This window comes from Heloderma suspectum, chromosome 1 (assembly GCF_057233095.1).
Source record: "Heloderma suspectum isolate Gila_16-S chromosome 1, 16-S_ref, whole genome shotgun sequence".
Classification (NCBI taxonomy): Eukaryota; Metazoa; Chordata; class Lepidosauria; order Squamata; family Helodermatidae; genus Heloderma; species Heloderma suspectum.
In genome coordinates, this window is record NC_139458.1 from 17,463,613 (window position 1) to 17,483,914 (window position 20,302).

The 20,302-nt window shown below is 44.3% G+C and overlaps 1 protein-coding gene across 2 annotated transcripts in view; it reads left to right on the plus strand.

The window, feature by feature from the left end:
- The first annotated feature begins 704 nt into the window (after positions 1-704).
- The window catches only part of JAG2 (jagged canonical Notch ligand 2), a 126,093-nt gene continuing 106,495 nt past the window's right edge, over positions 705-20,302 (plus strand). For both annotated transcript variants that reach the window (XM_084837244.1, XM_084837249.1), the window contains exons 1-2: positions 705-1,097; positions 1,939-2,259. In XM_084837244.1, the coding sequence (XP_084693370.1) occupies positions 1,017-1,097; positions 1,939-2,259 (402 nt within the window). In that variant the 5' untranslated portion in view covers positions 705-1,016. The remainder of the gene's footprint in view (positions 1,098-1,938; positions 2,260-20,302) is intronic.

Here is a 20,302-nt window from a genome sequence, read left to right on the forward strand (position 1 = left end):
TTTTCACTACCCTTCCCATAGCGTCTTAGGCTGCTGGTTTTATTGGTAATTCCTGTTTTATTGATTTGTATTAGTAATCTCTGTTTTTATGCCTTTTTATTGAATATGTACTTAGTGATTTTTATTCTGTCCACTTTGTATGGCTTTTATCTTGTATGCTGCCCTGAGAGGCTTCCATCCTTAAAGGTGGCCTAATTTTAAATAAAAAGAAAGGTGCCCTCCACAGGGCAGCCAGCCAAGCCCTAGCAAACCCCTGGCAAGCCCCCGGCATCCAGCTCTCCCTGCACGCGCAACGCAGGACGCCTCTCCGCCGGCGAGGGGCTCCGGGGGCGAGAAGGCGCGCGCCGCTGCCCGGCACCGGACGGCCGCGCACGTGCTGGGCAGGGCCTGGCCCACGCGCAACAGGTCGGTTGCGCAACCTCCCGCCGCAAGGCCTCGGCCGGGCGGGAGACAAACGGCAGCTCGGAGCAGGCTCCGGCAGCGGCTCCCAAACCGCGCACGCTCCGGCGCTTTCGCTGCCTGCGGGCTTCCTCCTCCTCCGCCCCCGCCCAGCCCAGCCCTTGAAGGGGCCGCGTGGCCACACCCGCCCGCTGCCGCTCGGGGCCCTTCCCCCTCATTAATATGAAGGCCGAGGCGCTGCTGACTAATGGGCGATGAAGCTGTCACTCCGGCACCTACTTGTTGGGTGTTCGCGCAGCGGAGGCGCACAGAGGAGCGAGCGGCGCTGCAACGGCGAGCCGCGAGCCGACCGTTCCTCGTGCCGCTGCAGGAGCGCGCCAGGCGAGGCTTGCAAGCGCCGGGTCCGCCTGCCCCAGCGCCGGGCTGCCGGGGCCCTCGGCAGCATCGCGGAGGCGCCGAGGCTGCGGAGAGCTGCTCCCGCCCCGGTCGTGCACGGCGCGAGCCCTCCTGCCCTTCCCGCCGCCGATGCTCCGAGCGGCGGCCGGTCGATGGCTGGTCGAGTCCTCGCCTGTCTTCCCTGATCCGGCAAGGAGGGCGTTCAGCTCGGAGCAGCAGGCATGCTGGATTGTGGCAGGCGGCACTGGGCTCTTCTCGCTGCGGCGCTCAGGCTGTGGCTGCTGCTAACTTTATGGGCGCAGGTAAAAAACACACGCACCCGCCACGCATTTCTAAATGATTATTATTTTCGTGCGAACGGAGAACGGGGAGGGTGGCTGCGGGGGGAAGCGATCGGGGAGGGCTTCTTTCAGTCCCCGCCTTACCTTTCCACTTCAGCCGGGGGGGGGGGGGCGGCGGCTGGGAATAGCTTGCCTTCGCTTTAAAAATAACGTTTTTTAAAAAGGGGTGCGGGGAACGCCGGCATTCTCGCATTCCCTTTGGTGAAACTTAATAAGCCCCCAGTCTCGCTTTGGGGAAGATGAGAAGAGATTTGCTACGGCTCTACCGATGTCTTATCTCCCAAGCCGGCCTGAACGACTCGTTGCTTCCCATCGGTGCGTTTGCTTTGGAGGAACACGCAGGCAAACTTGCATCGCGCGTTTGCATAAAAGTGCCCCCGGCATTTATTTATTTATTTAAAATTATTAGTACTTTCGGAACGCTTTCCTTTTAAAAGCATGAAGGCGCTTTCCATCGCCCCCGATCGGGGAGTTTCTGTTTATCTAGCCCTAGGGCTTTAAGAAAAATCCTAAGTGCTTATTCAGTTGCAAATGGAGTATTCCGCAGGTCTCCTGCACGGCTTCCAATAAGCCTTCCTATTGATACGATTAGCCGGAATTGCGGCACCTTCTCTCCCCCGGCGCGTCTCGATCGTCTTTTAATAGCACGTCTAGTTTTAATAGTTTTACTGGAAGGCTGCTCGGCCGTAGGAAACGCTTAGAGTGGCTGCGTGTAAATCTCCGTGCACTTTCTTCCCAAGACACTGCCGTTAATGAGGTTCTCTCTCTCTCTCCCCCCTCTTTTCGCCTTTTTTATTTTTAGGTTTCCCAGTCCACGGGCTATTTCGAGCTGCAGATTAACTCGGTGAAGAATGTAAACGGCGAATTGTTCAACGGGGAATGTTGTGATGGCATGAAAAAAAGCCCAAACCTGGACTGTGTCCGGGACGAGTGCGATACTTACGTGAAAGTCTGTCTGAAGGAATACCAGGCCAAAATCACGCCCACTGGAGCATGCAGCTACGGCTCCGGATCTACTCCCGTTCTTGGTGGAAATACTTTTTATCTCAACAGCCGAAATTTTCATCAGGGCAAAAGCCACGACATGGGCCGGATTGTGATACCCTTTCAGTTTGCATGGCCGGTAGGTGCTCGGACTTAATATTTTCCTCCTCCCCAATAAAATGCGTTGCTTAATTGCGCATAAGCAAAAGTGGTTTTGCCGCCTGTTTTCCTAAGTGGCTTGTGCATGGGACGGCTTAGGGGTGGGGGGAGAACCTCTGGGGCTGTTCTGCCCTTCCCTTTGTGGGTTGGCTGCAGGTCTGAAACTTGAGGTGGTTTTTCTTCCGCCCTTTGTGGTTTTCTGGAGGGGAGGGTGTCCCTCCCTCCCTCCCTTCCCGCCCGCCCCCCACTCCAAGCCCCGCGGAAGGAGGGGGGACGGCGGAGAGAAGTGGAGCTGAGGCTGCAAAACGCGACCTCGGGGGAAAAGCATCTCTTGGGCTTTCCGTTCTGGATAGTCAAGGGCCGATCCAGACGAGCGTTTTGCAAGCGTGCGGCTCGGCAAGCACATGGGACCCGGCGCAAGCCGATGGCGTGTGCCTGTGCATGTGGGTGCAGTCAGGTTGTGAAGAAGGGCGTTTCTCCCCCCCCCCCATTTGATGGAGGTAATAAAACTCCTTAAGAGCGTGCTAGTAGGGAGAGAGTGGGGGGGGGGTGGAGGAACCGTACAAAATCTACCTAAAAAAACGGCAAGCGGCACACCCAGAGGCATCTCCTCAGCGGGGCGTGTCTGCTCCTCATGGGAGCAGCTGCGGTGTGTGTGTGTGTGTGTGTGTGTGTGTATGGGGGGGGGGGGAGACGAGGAAGCCCGTGGCAAAGAGCGGAGGCGGCTGCCGCGGAAGATCCAGGTGTGAGCGGCCGAGCCCGAGCACAGCCTGTTCGCTTCTGCGCGGGGCGTGTGGAGAGGAGAAGGGAGTTGTGGCTTGCACGCTCCTGGATCCGCCCTCGCGCGCGCGCGTGTCTGTGTCTGTGTGAGCGCGCGCGCGCGCGCGCGGCGAAAGGTGCAGCTCCTCGCTCCCTCTTCCCTAAATCGGTCTTGAGTTTGCAAAAGGTCTCCCCCCAGCAGGGGGCGCGTGGGGCTAGCTTTGCGCCCTGTCGTACCTGCCTTAATTAAAATTTATTTATTTATCATTTTTGTTTTTTTAGGAATTATTATTGAGCGTCCAACGTGTCCGGCGGCGTAAAAAAAAAAAAAAAAAAAAAAAAGGAGGGGGGGAGAGAAGGCGGAGCCGGCGGGGCGTGGGAAGAGGCGTCTCGCGACGCGGTGCAGGCAGCCGCCGCTCCTCTGCGCCCCGAGCGAGAGGGAGGGAAGCGCGGCGCGCGTGCTGCTGCTCGCGGAGGGCGCGAGCGGCTGGGCTCCTGGGACGAGACCCGGCGGGCAGGGCGGGGGCGTGGCGGGGAGGGCTCGCCGCCTGGCGCGCGCCGCGGCAGCGACCGTTGGAACGGGGGCGTGAGGGGAGCGGGGGCGTTTCGCGCGCGCCCGGCCGCCGCGCCGCCTCGCCTCGCCTCGCCTCGCCTCCATTCTAGGCTTAGGACAGGGAGCGCATCCCAGTAGGTTGCCCTCCTCTGAGGGAACCGTCAGCGAGTGAGGAAGACCCACGCTCCTCCTCGCATCGCCCTCTCACGCACAGCTCTTGGGGGGTGGGTGGGGGGGAGCGAGGTTTCTTCCCCACAACCCCCCTAAACTCTCAGCTTTGTTTATATGGAACAGTGCCTGGCTTCTAACGGACACCGGGGCTGGGCCCCTTGGCAAGGGATGGGTTGGGGGACACGAAGAGCCGGTGGCGGTGTAAGGTGGCTCGAGTGTTGGGACGGGGAGTCGGGAGACCCGGGTTCGAGTTCCCGCTCGGCCGCGGAAGGTCCCTGGGCGGCTCGGGGCCAGTCACAGACTCTCTGCCCAACCGGCCTCACGGGGTGGTTGCTGTGAGGATAAAATGGTGGGGGAGGATTATGTAGGCCGCCTTGGGTTCCTTAGGGAGGGGGAAAGGCGGACATAAAATAAATAAGTAATGGTGCCTCTGAGTGTGTGCAGAGTAAACTATGCATGATAACAGGAGGACAAGGAGCCTGCTTTGATGTTTGTGGGGGGGACTTGAGAATTTGGCCGAGCCTCTGGATTTTGGAAATCCTAAGGACTGGCTGACTTTGCTTCTCAGTTTATCCCCCAACACCCGTGGGGTTAGAGCAGAAGATGCTTCAGCTTTCCCCTTCTGAATGTTTCTGTCAGTGATAAATCTTCCTCTTAAGCTGCAGTTGCCTTAATTGCCAAGCTCTGTGGCTAGAGAGGTTCTTCTGACCCCATAAACTTTGGGCTATTAACCTACCAGAGTCTCTTCTGTAGGGTGTGGACCATGTTAGGTTTGCCGTATCTATGTTTTTGATACCTCCTTTTTAAATCTTTGCCTGGCCTAAATAGAGTGTAAGAATGTTGTCCATCTGCATCCAAGAGTTTCTGTGCCTGCAAAACATACAGATGAAACACACACTGACCGTATGATCTTTATCAGCATATTTTCAGCTCCACGACAGCTGTGTGTTAGCCACATGCTGCTCATCAGCAGGTGCATACATGTGTCAGTAAAATAGGGCTGTGGTAGTCATGTAGTTTAGTCTTTTGCTGGTCGTCATTTATTTATTTTTTACATTTCTGTAATGTAAAGGATTAGATTTGTCCAGCTCCATGGTTGTCTGGCCATATAATACAAGAACATGGCATTATGCGCCCTGCAAGAAGAGAGTGGAAGGAAGTGAAGTGTGCGGTGGAAAGGGGGCTGTAAGCAACAAAATGAGTTGGCTACCACAAGTTGCAAGATTTTAAAGGACAGGAGCCTATAGAATGGATCCCCCCGGGTTCGAAGTACTAGAAGGAATATCCCTCCCCAACTCAAGTGCCAAAGAAACTAGTAATGTACATCTAAGTGTGTGTGTGTGTAAGCATCTGTTTAATGCGTCTAGATTTTTTTTTTTAGAGTTTGCATTGGCTTTCTGGAGAGACTGTGGTGTGTGAGTTAGTTACCTAAGTGTAATGGAGGAACTTCCATGGCAGATGTCAGAATCCAGGTGCTGATTTTAAGAACTAAAAACCCTAAAGCAAGGATTCTATATTAAATAGTTTGGGCACAAACAAGTACAAAGCATATCTTCTGTGTGAGATGGAGTATATGTAGCAACTTCCATTGTCTGGTGACTACTGTCTTGATAATCATTCAGTGGTGTTGGTTAAAGTAATACATCAAAACTGTCTGCTACCCAAATATTAAGTTTATATTTGGGATTAATATTCTGGTCTTCTTAGTTGTTGTCTTGAAGGGTATGTGGCCTAATCAGATGTGTGGTTGGCTTCAGGCTCACAGCAGGAGATACTAAATTATATTAGAAAACGATTCAGAGGCTGCATTTAGGAACCTTTAACAGCTGTACCTTTTGTACAGTTGCCAAATTTGTGGGAGATCCAGATAACTTTCCTTGGATAACACTTCTGTTGCGTGGGTATTTTTCAATAAATCCAAACATCAATACAGAATTCAGAGCAATTGTGCGGAATATAGTAGTGTGAATGTGAAGATCATGTGTTGGGTTTCCCACTACATTAGTAGGGTGACCAAAAGGCTAATCCTATATTTGTACAAGTCCTTGTGAACTTTAAAGAGTTGTACTTTGGTCCAGAGGCTGAACATAGTTCTCGTACTATACAAATATGGAAGCATTTGTGTAGCCTGAAAAAAATAAGCAATATCGACTAGTAAACCTGCTCCTCTTTGTTGAATGGGGAGAGTCCCACCATGTTGTAGACCCTGTATTTTTCAGAAGTTGATAACCTCCTCTAGTCCTTCAGCTGCATATTTCCACTCTTTTTAAAAGCACTAAACTGGAGGATACTATACCAGTATTCCTTTGGCTTGAGGGAACTCTTTCCATGCCTACTGGTCTGCCGAGGAATGTCTTCCTGGAGGAGAAGTCTATCAATGGCTACTAGTCCGGATGGTTATGTCCTACCTCCAGTACCAGAGCCAGTGTGCCTATGTACACAAGTTGTTAGGGAACATGGGTGGGAGGGTGCTGTTCCACTCATGTCCTGCTTGTGGTTTCCTGGTCGACATTTGGTTGGCCACTGTGTGAACAAAATGCTGGACTAAATGGACCCTTGATCTGATCCAGCATGGCTCTTCTTATATCTACCATAGAATATCTCTCCATGTTATTTTATATGTCATGGGATATCTGTTACAGAAGGTTCTGGGATATTATCTGTTCACATAACGCAATAGGTGGACCTGTCGTGTCTTGCTGACATCCTAACTGTGATTGTGCCCTAGGATGCACCAACATTCCCCTGCAGTTGCACATGAAATTCAGTAGTGGTCAGCTTTTTGGTAACTCCTGATCTTATCAAGAAGTCAGTACACAGCTTCTGAGGAAAGTCTAGGGTTCTCCAAAACACAGCAGATACAACTTTGTGTGTGAACAGTGCTTTTCATTCTCTTGCATCTGATAGCAATAAGAGAACTATTCTCCAGAAATGCCTTCTTGTGTTTAAAATGAAGTAGATATACATTTCTGAATATTTGATATTGGTATAGAATATAGATTTTGTTTGAAGTTTATTTTTGCACGTTTTTGTCCTTTTTTAGGAACTGCACACATAGATATATGGATATATATAGCTATAGCTATAAATATAATAAGTGAGAGAATAGTGACTTTAATTCAGATTATCAACCTGGTTATATTAAGTTGCCTTTGTTAGGATTTGGGTTTCCAAGCAGTTTTGTGCTGAAATCCACTTTCTGAAATAAGTCCAGCTTACTTTTAGGGTGGTGTTTGCGAATCTTGGAGACAGAATATTTCTTGGATTCAATTAGCTTGATGACAGTAATTCTTCATTAAGACTACATGTGTGTTTTACTGATGGAATATTTCTATGTTCTAAAAGCCTGCTGAACCTCTGACACTGGTAATCCAAATGTTTGGCCAGGCTTTGTTATCTCTATGTTGTTCACTTCTGTTCAAATAAAAGAAGCACAATTTCAAACTGTTCAGTTGTCAGGATTAATACCTTGTTCAAGTCATTGTGGACGTGATCAGTGTTGGAGGAAAAATTTCTAACTTGCATAAGCTGCTGTAATTTATGTGACAAGGGACCACACATCTTTGGCTTGATTTATTTGCTTTATTTGGAATATTTATATACAGCTTTTCAACTAAGTTCTAAAAGCAGTTTACATAGTAAAAAGGTGGCTTAGAAACATGTTTAAGTAAAGTTGTTTTCACATGTAAATCTTCCACTCTCCCCTTACCTTATGCCTGATTGTCTAAGCAGGTTCTGACTGTCTTAGAGCAACCCCTCCCTGGAAGTACCTGTTCTACCCTGCACCACCGCCACATTTGGGAACAGATCTGATAATGGCCAGGCCAACAGCGCTTCAGTTCTCTACACCTCTCCCCAAGACAGCTTGATTAGATGGCATTTAGAATTCTCTCAGGAGGGAACTTGATGGAGTTGAAGTCTTTCCTCAATGATGTTGGTGGTAGGTCTGGATGTATTGGCCTTGGCAAAGAGCAAGCCTTCCCTGTGTTCCCAGATGAGATCTGGGAGAAGATAGCAATATCCGGGCCAGGAGGGCAGGGTTACTCCTGCCATACAGTTCTTGGCTTACTGCCAGCTCTTATTCATGACCTCCACCAGCCCCAACCTCCCCTCAACCATCTGTGACTGTCAGAGAATTCAGGTGAGGGGACATGTCAGATTGTATTGCTTCTGCAACAGTCCCGCTGGAAACAAAATAAGCCTAGTTACTCCTCCACCCCATGCCTGAATTTTCTGCCACGCGCAGAGGGTTTGGGGATGGGACTGGGACCTATTTTATCTCCTGCAGTGCTTTAGAGTAGGCATGACTTTTCCCTTGCTTTCTCCAGAGACGTGCACTGTCATGGTCCTTCCACCTTTCCCAAAGTTGGTGTGAAGGAACAGGCCTTGCTCCAGTGCTCTTGAATTCATGGGGAATTTCTGTTTGTGTGGAGAGAGATCACCATTGCTAAAGCTGTTGAGGGGTTTTGTAGAGCACTGACTGTGACTGAGTATCATTTTATGTTTATGCCTCAGTTTCCAAATTTGAAAACATGAAAGCTTACTTGCTTGGTGAAGGTAAAATCATGTTCCTCCCAGTGTTTGTTGGCTAGGACTACAGTCATTGCAGAGAAATGAATACTAAACAGGCTGTCTCACAGGTACCAGAGCCCACTCTTACATCACAACCTGTCAGAATACATATATTCCTTTCTTGCAACTACTGTGTATTCTTGAATGAGTTCCGAGTTTCTCTTCATCCTCCCCAATAACTGTATATGAAATGCTGGCTGCACCGCAATGTTGTGGGAACATTTTTTCCTAATTCATGGTATTTATCAACTCTGCATATGATCATAACCCTGCTTGATTTCAAGACGGTGTCCCAGCATGTTGTAGAACAACCTGTATTCTTTCATGGTATAGCCAGTTACAAAACGCCCTCCCTTCAGCTTGGATGAAGCCTATCCTTTGCTCTGCTGCTTAAACTATCCCAGTTAATCTAAAGAGTGCATGTACTCTTATTTTAATCTCAGTTTGTAAATAGCCACTTGCCTGTTCACCTGTGAAAAGTAAAGTGCTCCAGGCTGGAAATGTTTTTTGTAAATTGGCTCTTCCCTCCTCCCTTCCCCCAACCTAGGCTGTCAGCATGCTACAAATGAGTAACATAGGTATGTGTAGGCAGGTGGCTAGTCAAACTGTTTAGAATGAGTAATTCCATAGATCTGTTGGAAGGCTTTTATAAGGCTATAATTCTATGCAAATTTACTTCAAAGTAAGTTTCAGTGGGACATGTTTAAGAGTAAACACAATAGGATCAGGCTGGAAGAGATGTACATCAAGTATCCCTTTTGGTTGTAGTATGTTCAAATACTACCAACCTGGGGGTTGGACTCGATGGTCTTGTAGGCCCCTTCCAACCTTACTATTCTGTGATTCTACGATCTTATTGGGCTGTGATAAGTTGCTTGCATATCTTCCCATAAAATTATTTCTGACATCTAAATATTGGATAAATTAGTTGGGAATAAGTACAACTGTTTGTACCCAATTTTGTTGGGTTAAATTTTGAAAGTTAACACTGTGCCTAAAGCTATGCTCAGTAATCTAGAGAAATTTAGGTTTGCTTTAAAAAAAAAACTGCTTTGTTTCCTCTTCTAGGCTGAACTTCTACTCAATTAGGATTTGTGGGAGTTCTGTTCCTATTAAAGGCAAAAGTGAAATTACACACTTAATAGCACAGACCTATACATACCTACTCAAGAGTAAGTTCCACTGAGTTCAATAGGGCTTCCTCCCAGTTAATCAGGTATAAGATTGCAGCCTTTGTTGGTTGCTGCAGAAATAAGTCTACTCTTGTAGCATGTTAGATTGGTAGGCTTATTGTGGCAAAACCTTTCGGGACTAGGCTCTGGTCCATAAAAATGTAATTCACAGTGAATAATCCTGTTTTTAAGATGCTGCATGACTGTTCCTAACACCGTGGACGAGCTGTAGTTGTCAAGCCTCAGTTCTTTACCTTCCAAGACTCAAGCTTCAATCCTAAAAAAAACTACTTTGTCTAAGTAAATATGGTTAGGATTGCACTGTCAAAATGTGCTGCCTATCTTTCCGCAGTTATAAACAAACAGTCTCTAGCTGTGACAACATCCCAATTTCTTAGAAGTCCTTAAAATTTTTACCTTGGGGAATGTTCTGCCAAGTCTGCCAGAACGAGCCAGGCATAGTTTATGGGCAGCAAGCAGTCTTTTCATTACTGCTCTTCCATCCTTCTTGCCCTACACATTGACAAATTTGTTTTGCTTGAAAAACTTTAGCTTTTAATTGCTACATTATTAGAGACCATACAAACACTGGCCAAACTACTAAATATGCAAATGACTAAAATTGGCTTTTGAACACCACACAGTAGTTCACATGATCTAAAATAGAAGGTTTACAGTGCAATCCTATGTTTGTCAGATGCAAGTCTTAGTGTGTTCAGTAGGACTTACTCCGAGGTATGTGTATAAGATCGCAGTCTAAGAGTCTGATTAGTGTTCTGGCTATCACAAACCTTTAAGTGAGTTCTGTTGGTACTGCAGATGGCTCATAACTTGAAAGCTGTCCAGGTATACATGGCTCCCAGTTCAGCTTTCCTTTTGTATTTAAGGACATGTACAGAGTTGCCTAAGAGTGACTGAAAATTGGGACACTTCTCTTACTATTCCAGTATATTTAAAGGCCGACTCTTACAAAGGCCCTTCACAGGTTTATTCAAGCTTAAACATTCTTCACAGGTCATCCACATAATAGAACACATCCTCTGACTCAGGTTAACATACCACTAGTGAAGTACAGGAAGATGAAGGGGCACATAGCCAGAGGCGCCTAAAGGGCAGGGGATAAGTTTTAACAAAGACACATGAGTCAAACCAGCAGCACCATGATGCAGAGGTAGATGGCAGTCTACAAGTTGTCAGGCAATTTGACCTGAGGAAAGGCAGTGGGGGTGTAAAAAGGAACCAGCTCCAGCATGCAAAATAAGATGGAGAGTTCAGAGCTTTGGATACTGCTATAAACAAGGCTTTACTGGTTCTGTGTATAGTATTACTTGTTATCACCACCTTTCCTGATTAAAATCTTAAGGTTGGATTTACTGTCTTTTATGGCTCTTAACCTATGATTGGCCTTCCGTCCATTCTTGTTTTGTACATTCCATTTGATGAGTAATCAGAAGGTAACGGGCTCTCTTTTAGCCTCTTCCTACATGCGTAACATTACACATAATAGAATTGGGTTCAAACAAAATACACTGAAATAATATTATTCTAGAGGTTGCCCAGTTCAACATACAACTTGAATCCTAAATTACGAATTCCCCCAGTATGTCATGTTGCCTGTAGTTGTAATTGCCATCTTCTTCCCAATCTAAGAAAATCTGGTTGGACCTATTTTCCTTTTTTTAGTTGGTATTGGGTTTTATCAGTTTGGTAACAGGCTGAATTTTTCATCTGGGTAAACATACCAGACTATGAAATACATACACTTTACATTTGCTAGGATGTGTATAGAACTGGATTGGTATTCCTATCCTATTTTTCAGTTAAACTATTGATCCTAAGGCCAGAGGAAGACTTGGTCTTTTCTCTGCCTAAACTATTGATCCTAAGGCCAGAGGAAGACTTGGTCTTTTCTCTGCCTACATGAAAATAGTTATGTGCCTCTACACAAGATGATTGTTGAAAACAGATTAGGAAATTTAGGATGCAGTCCTACACACACCTAGGAGAATGTCTCATTGAACTCAGTAGGACATACTTCTGAATAAACATTTATAGGATTGTGAACTTAATCTTATCCCTAGTATGATTACTTCTGTCCTCCCTTAAAAAGAAATATGCTCAACACACTTAGTATTTAAGTTGGAGAGATGTGTATCTATTTCATGGGTTGGGAATCTTCCCCCCTTTCCAAGGGTCACACTGGCTTTTCATGGGTGGGGGGGTTGCAGCAGACATGTAAGGATGGGTTAACCCTTCCCTTTCCAGCTGCCACCCCTCCTGAAAATCATCCCTCACATAGCATCTATGTTTGTATAACTTCCATATATTTTTTAAAGATTCTATTGGTGCCCATGGAAGCTGCTGCTTAAAGCCTAGCTGCTGTGTGGAGGAGGGGAGAGGAGGCCTTGTGGGCCACATCTGTTCTCCAAGTTGCTGGTTCCCCCACTCATGACCTATTTTCAGCAATAAGTATAGTTTTTCTGATACCTCTAGATCAAATCTTTTGTCAGCTCTGTAGCAAATCCCTCACATGGTATTTTCCTATAAATGTCCTGCAACTATTCTTTGGTTGTGTTGCTGTTGCTGTTAATACTTCCCAATTTAGGAAAGCAGAAATGAAAAAAATCCTGTGATTTCCTCTACAGTAAAATGGCCTTGTAATACCTTAAAGATAAATGGCCTATACCTTTTGGACCCATGGGCACATTTGAGAATTTAAAAAACTATTGTGGGCACAAACACAAAATGTCTAATCAATGGATTGCCACTTTGGTGTCTCCCTGTCAGGTCTGTCGATCTTAGGCTGCATCTTATTTAGCAAAAACTTTTGTTTCGTGTCTGTTGGACGTTGCAACATCTCTTTAATAAGGGATTGTCGGCTCATCGCTGGCGATGCAGTGAATGCTGCTTTTAAACATATGTTTTAGTAGCGTCCAATAGTTGATTCTTTTGTGGGGAGAATCAAATTTTTTGGGGAAATCTGTTATTACACAGATACATTTTGTACTGGATGTACATGTGCTTTTAAATTATTTACCTACTTCATGGAAATTAACAAACTGCAAACATAAATGAATTCTCTGTGCCTCTTTGACTGCTAAAAGACTGATACAACAACATTGGAAGGCTAAACTCTCACCACTTATAATGCAATGGATTGAGAAACCATTATTTGAACGGGTGGCATATAGACAGCACCTTCAGATGGATGGTTATTTGGATATTTGGTCTGCTTTTGTTGAAGCCTATTTATAATTGCTAGGAAGTTGTATACATTTCATACAAATCCATGTATGTATATTTTAAAAATAGAAAAAATAAATAAATCGAGGTGCCCACAGGTACCACTTTGGGGACCCCTTTGTGAGCACCTTTGGATGCACCTACAGGCGCCGCTTTGGAAACCCGTGGCCAATACCATGTTTATCACTTGCTTTCTTCTCTATTTATCCCTAAAGTTTGTTTTCTCAAAGCAATAGTAAACATTCCTTGTCTTAACCAAGATGCTGTTGCTAGTCAGAGGCCATCTGAGTCCTTAACCCTTTTTTCTCTTCATTTCTCTGATACCATCTTAACACAAGCAACCACTTGTCAGACGTAAGCCATTGCTTATGCCATGCTGGCTGGGGATGACAGGAGTTGTAGTCCAACACATCTGGAGGACACCACGTTGGGGAAGAGTGGGCTATAAACTGAGTTTGCATTGTGCAAGCTGATACATAACCCAAGCTGCTACAGGAACTCTCTGCCTGCCCACCCCAGTGATACAAGTGCAGTGGTATTCCTACAGCCAGATAGTTTATTCCAGGTGTGTTCTGGCTGGCTTTGTGCTAGTCTCAGTGAGAAACATCATGTTCAGAGTTCTTTGACTACTTGATTTAAAAAATGTCCTATTTTTGAAGCCTGTCTAATAATATGTCTTGACTAGATGTGTACCAAATGTCAAGTTTCTAAGGGCCAGACATTGCATAAATTGCAGAGTAAGCAATCGGACTAGGTTTTTAAAACCATTTAGTACTAAATCTCCCCTTCCCCATTTTCATCAGGACTGTAGCCTATTGGGAGGTGAGGCTTAACCTTTTCCTTCCCAGTTGCACTCTTGAATATTGTCCCCATGCGGCAATTAGCATTAGGAAAAAAGCTCCCACTGGTGCCAATGGGAGCTTTTTTTCAAAGGCTAATTGCCTCAGTGGAGGGATCATTGGGATTGCAGCTGAGGATGGAAGGGTTAAACCATATCTTATACCATGTGCTGCAGCCGGGATGAAAAGTACATGTTGGGGAGGAGTACTCTTAAAAAAAAAAAAAAACAACCCCAAACCCCAAAAGTAACTAAAGGAACAACTAGTTTGGCCTTAAGTACTCCAACAATTAAAGTTGGTCCTAACTGTCTTTAGTTCTCAATAGGATGGGAGAAAAATTTGTTCACTTCATATTTTAATGTGAATTTGTCTAATTTAACACTTTTGAACTCATAATTGAACTGAAACTCAGTTATCCTTCAAAATTCGTACCTCTCCAAATTTTTACAATAGAGTTCTCCAATTAATGAGAAAAAATGTGCATATTCATATTAATGAAAACAATGTTAAAGCATATTACTGGAATTATCTGCAAAAATGTGTGCATTAGGCAAACTTGCATACAAAATGCATATTAGCAGAAATGCACACGAAATTGCTTACAAATTTTCATGCCAACTTAAAAAAAACAACTCAGTTCAGGTCTAACTGAACTTAAGGTTGAAAAAAATGAGAAACTGAGAGAAACCCAAATTGACTGAGGTTTCCACCCCTCGTTCTCAAACAAAAGTTGGCTGTGGCACTGCTTCATAAGAGGAGCAAGGTGGTTGGGTGTACACTAAGCTGCTTTAATTAAGCTACGTGTTTGAAAGGGTGCTATGCTAAAAGATAAAAGTTATATTCTGTGCACTACAAAGAATTTTAGCAGCAAAATCAAGGCACTTTTTAAAACTAGAGAGCCAGTGTGGTGTACTGATTAGAGCAGGGGCTGGCAACCTTTTTGGGCCATGGGCACATTATGCAATCTGAGAAACTGTCCTACATGCCACCACAAAATGGCTGCCATGGGAGGTGTGGCATAGGTCAAGCAGCCTGCTGAAAAGACTGAGTACAAGGCAGAGATGGGGTCCGAGCCCCAACATGCTAAACAACTCTTTTGAACCCACAGTTTTCAGCACCAATAGAAACTTTATAGCAACTCCAGCTGCCATTCAGAAAATGTGTTATTTTTTCTTTTTTTTTAAGTGGGAGGGGTGGGTCACCTTGGTGGGTAGAAAGAAAGGTGTTGGGGCACATTGGTGCCCATGGGCACCATGTTACCTACCCCTGGGTTAGAGTGTTGGACTGGGACTGGGGAGACCTGAGTTCAAGTTCCCACTTGGCCATGAAGTTTAATGGGTGACTTTGGGCCAATCAGTGACTGTCAGTCTAACCTGCGTCACAGGGTTGTTAGGATAAGATGGAGAGGAGGAAGTTTATGTATGCTGCCTTGGGCTCCCTGTTTGTTACGAAAGAAAAAAAAAAAGGAGAGAGAGAGAGAGGTGTGTATCTGTGCAGAATTCTGCCACTACGTTTTTTGCTCTAAGTTGTCCTTGTTGCTACTCAATGTGGTTTGGGGGGGTTGTCCTTCCTTCGGGGTTAGGTATAACCTGCCATATGTATATACCAGATTGCCATATGTAAGATTCCAAGTGACATTACAGTGTTGTTCAATATGAACAACTCCTATGGTGTCTTTAGGGCACCTCCATAACTTGTAATTAGTGAACAATATGCTTCATGCACAGGAGGAGCTGGATTTCAGACATGTCTCATTTGGTCTGTGGATTTTTCACTGTTTATAGATAGCTAAATGGCTGAGAGGTAGATAATACATAGTTGCATCTAGTTGAGAGGCTTCCTGCTGTCTTGTGTGATCGCATGTTAATTATCACGTATGTTTCTAACCGACTGAGAGTGATTATTATAATGAACTTCAGTGAAGAGAGACAGAGCATGACTGCCACATCTCTCTAGAGGACTCTTCTCTTAATCTCCAAAGATCATTTCATACCAGATTATTTTTGTACATGGATATTGCTTAGTATAAGAGAACCACACTACTAGCATACAGTAATATGACTCAGTAATATCCTTGTATGCAATTCTAATGCGATGAAGCTCTGAGTTACAAGGCATCTTCAGCAGTTGTGCTTACAATTGTGATGTGTCGCTGTAGTTTTGGAAGGAAGCATATAACTCAATATTTTCATCTGTGTTTTGCAGAACATTGGCAATAAAAGGATTAATTTTGAAGCCTTCTGTAGAAATAAATTTTAAAATCCAAAGTCCTGCTCATAAGCAAATGTCGTGTAACTATTGACAAACTTGGGTTTTTCCCCCTATGGGATTAATGTTGTTTAAATGTTGGGTTTCTGGACTTTCAAGCATGTGATTTCCCCTGAGCATGTGTGTTCAGATTCACAAAACTCCAGAGTCATGTCTGGAGTTTTGTGAATCTGAACACACAATTCTTTCAGAAGGAGGTCATGGTTAACAATGGCAGGCAAAGTTGCAGGAATATATACAGGTTTTTCCCTCCCTGGGTCATGATTTGGGTGGGGGTGGGTGAAGTATGCATGCAATCAACTAATCTCATATTTTTTTAGCTGCCTGATGGCTTATTTTCAAAAGATGAATTCTCCTTAAGTGGGAAACTACTTGAAATATAAGGGTTTTGCGTGTGCATTGATGTTAATGCTTATGTCCCCTTGCACTTCTTGAACTTGAACAGATAAGTTCCAGTATTGCAGAAGTGACTTCTGCTTTTTCTAAAGCTTTTTCTAAAGCTAAAGCTTCTAAAGCTTTTCATTTGTTCAAAGAATATTTAAATAGGAGCCTTTGTTATGTCCTGGCTGAAACTGCTGAAACTCATTGCGGGTGAGATTTAATGCACATTGCCCATGTATTGCGCTCAGGGTTTTAAAATTTTAACTAACTTTAAAAATGTACAAGCAATAACTCAAATGTGCCAAAAATAGAAAGTGTGAAAAACACTGAAATACCTCCATAGGATTGTGCAGAAGTTCAAGCTTTGTAGTCTCCTAAGGTTTTGTAATCCTTCCTTCTCTGCCTTGCTCCCAAATATTCTGTATAGAAGATATTGACATGGTGAGTTCTTCTACATGTGAGGAACATATAAAAGAAAAGGGGTACGGGTAATGATGGAGGAAGGAGCAGAAGTCAGTAATACAGAGAATGAACAGTATTTGAGAATATTACACATACGCAAGGTGGAGTGTGAAAATATTAGTTTCTGTTATGTTATCTATTTGTAAGATAAGAATAGGAGCAAATCAGAATAGGTTGTGTGAAGAGTGGATTTCTTAAGTCAGTAATATTGCCAGTACCAATAAAGCAAAAAATGGCTGCTCTAGAAAAGTCGAAGGCTATTCACAAGTCTTTCTGGAAATTATCCAAGCATTTGTAGAGTCTTTGCTATGCAGAGTAACAGTTGGTTCTGCACATCTGCAGTTTCAGGAGACAAAGCTTCCAGTTTGAGATGAGCTGTCACTGCTTGTGATTGTTGAGCACATCTAGATCTGTCTGGTTACACTGAAGCTCCATCTCCTGCATAGAGTGGAGGATTCTTGACAGTGAGAATGTAGGTCCACTCAGTATTTACTTTTGGAACGAAAGTATGGCTCTTGGCTGGGCAGTTTGTTGAAAGACACGTGTCAGGGACTGAAGGAACCCTGGAGGACTATAAAACTTCAAGAGGAATTGTGGAGCAGGGGATTGATGAGAGAAGGTTGTAGGTTAGGGAAAGGTGAAAGAACTAGGACTAGCCAGTTGGCCAACATTTCATTACAAGCTGATAATGTTAGTGGATCTGCCAGGAAGTCAATGCCCCTTTATGTATATTAACTTGTTAATATCTTATTAGATGGTATTATGTCATATTAAAGCTTTGTCTTGAGTTCTAGTAAGAAGATGTCATGATCACGGCGTAGTTGCAACATCACTATACCATAGCCTGTGGGTATGTGCATTTTTACAAGCTTGTCTGCCGTCTTCCTGCATTTTTGTAGCTGAAGAAATTGTCAGAATTGGCCAAACATATTTGCATCTTACCTTTTGAGATCCTTTCTTTGTTCTGTATATATGCGCACATACCCCATTTGAGTTTTGCTGGCTGCTTGTCCTGTAGATTTCCCAATTTTAGACTCAACTTTTATTTATATTTGAGACCAGTACTCCTGCGTGCTCATGTGACTGGATTTCTTTAATTGTTTGTTAAGATTCAGTGGAAATGGAAGTACTGTATGTGCAAATGAACATGGTGTGGTTTTGGAATTCTGACACAACTCTACTGTATGTACTAACAGATTAAATGCACTATAGTAATACTTAGTGTTAAATCAATACAAGTGCACAAATTGTTTTGCATTATATTATAATGATTATAAAATGTTTTATGTAATGCCATCTTAATGTAAGTGGCACTTCAGTGAATGAGAGGACAGATCCTTACCCTAAGGGGGCTTATGTCTAAAAATAGACACAAGTGAGTCAGCAGAGGCAGGGGCGAGCAGGAGAGTTATATTCTATGTCAGTTAGGCCAGTATTAATCTATGTATTAGACTGATATGTGCATGCACTGGCAGGGTATTGGTGACTTGCCTAAGGCCATCTCCTGAGTCGATGGCATATACAAGATTTGATCTGTGGACCTGTACATTATAGGCCCCTACTCTGCATTTAGGTTTTAATATGTTAACACCCTAGACCAGGAGTAGGCAACCCTTTTGCTCCCAAGAAGAGCTTGCATGCAGGCTCTCTTCTCCCCACCTCACCCATGCTTGGAGCATGCTGAGCAGATTGTGTGTGGGGATGAGTCTCTGTGCACTGTCTTCCCCATTTAAATTGTGCTCCTGACAGTCCACTGAATAGCTTGCCAAACAGCTGTTACTAAAAATGGTAAATGTGAGTTGTTCTTGAATATGACCCACCTTAAGTACAAGTTCAGGGTTTCAACAGATATTTGGGAATTTCAAGACAAACTATTTCAGAACAAAGTGGTAGTAGCCTATAAGAAAACTCAATTGCGATTACCATGCTTATACAATTATATGTGATGCTGACCTATTTATGGAACACCCTTTGATGCAGCAGAGGCTTCCGTGAACATAATGGGAAAGGAGACTATTTCTGCTTATTTCTCCTTCCCCCTGCACAATGCCAAATCTGCTGCAGAGCATTGAAGGGCCCTCTGAAACAGTGTGGTGGAATAAGCAAAGATCCCCTTCTCCTTTGACTAGTGGAAGAAAATAACCTTCTGTGAATAGGACAGCATTGGATACAACCCATTGCATGTCAAGAGGGTTGAGGTTAAAGACTAGTATGTACTTTGAAGCTCAGGTTCTGAAGCCTCAGGATGTATGGGAATTTTGTTTCAGATCACAAATAATCTGAAGCTGCCCCATTGGCAACCCTAAATGAAAATGAGAGCGCATCTTCTCAAAAAATGCATATTCCCAAATTGGGGATTTCATTCCAAAAATGTGTGTGTGTGTTTGTTTGTTTGTTTGTTTTAAATGCGCACTTGGAAATGTGTTTTGGTTTTTTTTACAAAAAAATCACACTTTAATCAATGGGGGGAAGTGTACACTTTTGAAAAGTACACACAGAAATGTGCACTTTTCCTAGTCAAATGAACTGAAAAACAGTTTGCAAATGAAAATGGGAATGAGCCAAACTTCAAAGTGAAGTTTGGAGAATTCAGCAAGCTCGAGCATCCCTGGTTCTGCCATCATAATGAAGCCTTGTAATTACTGTACACCGTTCATGTAGTGGAAAGTCTTGTATCCGAAGTGATTATAGTCAGGGCCAGCCCAACTATTAGGTAAATGGTAGGGCTGCCAGTAACCTCAGTTAGCAGTAGCTGGCGGGTGGCAGCAAGTTGTTGGAGGAGAGAGCTGTGTGCTTTGAGATTATTAGAATTGAAGCTGGTAGTCTTTTTAATGGATGCACAGAGGATAAATAACATTTTATGTTGGGTAAAATCTGTGTCTGGGAAGTATTATAAAACTGAGTGGTACACAATATTTATTTCTATAAACCTCTCTATACTGCCCTTTGGCCCTAACAAGGCCCCCCAAGATGGTTTACAGTACAAAATATCACAAACCTAACTTAACAATGGAGGGTTCCTTCTCCAGAGCTTTTAAAGTATTCCATGCAATAGAACTTTTTCCCCACCCCTTTTGTTCTCCTGACTGACTTGCTCCAAGCCAAGGAGTAAGCATCGCCAACAGGTGCTCTGACTTGCATTCTGAAGAGCTTGGCCAACTGTTCCTGATTTGTCTTGTTCACTGTCTTGTTCAGTAAAGCCCTGTTTTAAATACTCATAATCAGAGCTATGCAATTCTAACTTGCGCTGGTTGTTAACATGGTAGTGGCAACTGTGCTTTGTCTGAGGCTGTGAGGAGTCCTGATTAGTTATCTGCAGGAGTCCAGAAAGTTTGACTGGTCTTATTAGGCAGCCATTATTTTTGCTTGTCTCCATAGTCCTCTTGCATGGTGCTGGGTTTTGGCAGATAGTGGCCTATAAGATAGTTGTGACTACTGATGGTTCTCTGGTGATAGCATTTGTGAAATCTTTGCTACCTAATCTACTGTTTAGATGTTTGTTACAAAGCAGCTCAGTTGAGCATCTACTGTCTGTGGAACTGGACAGACTTTCTCAGACTTACCCACGAATCATGTAAATGTGGCTGGATCCTGAACAGCTGC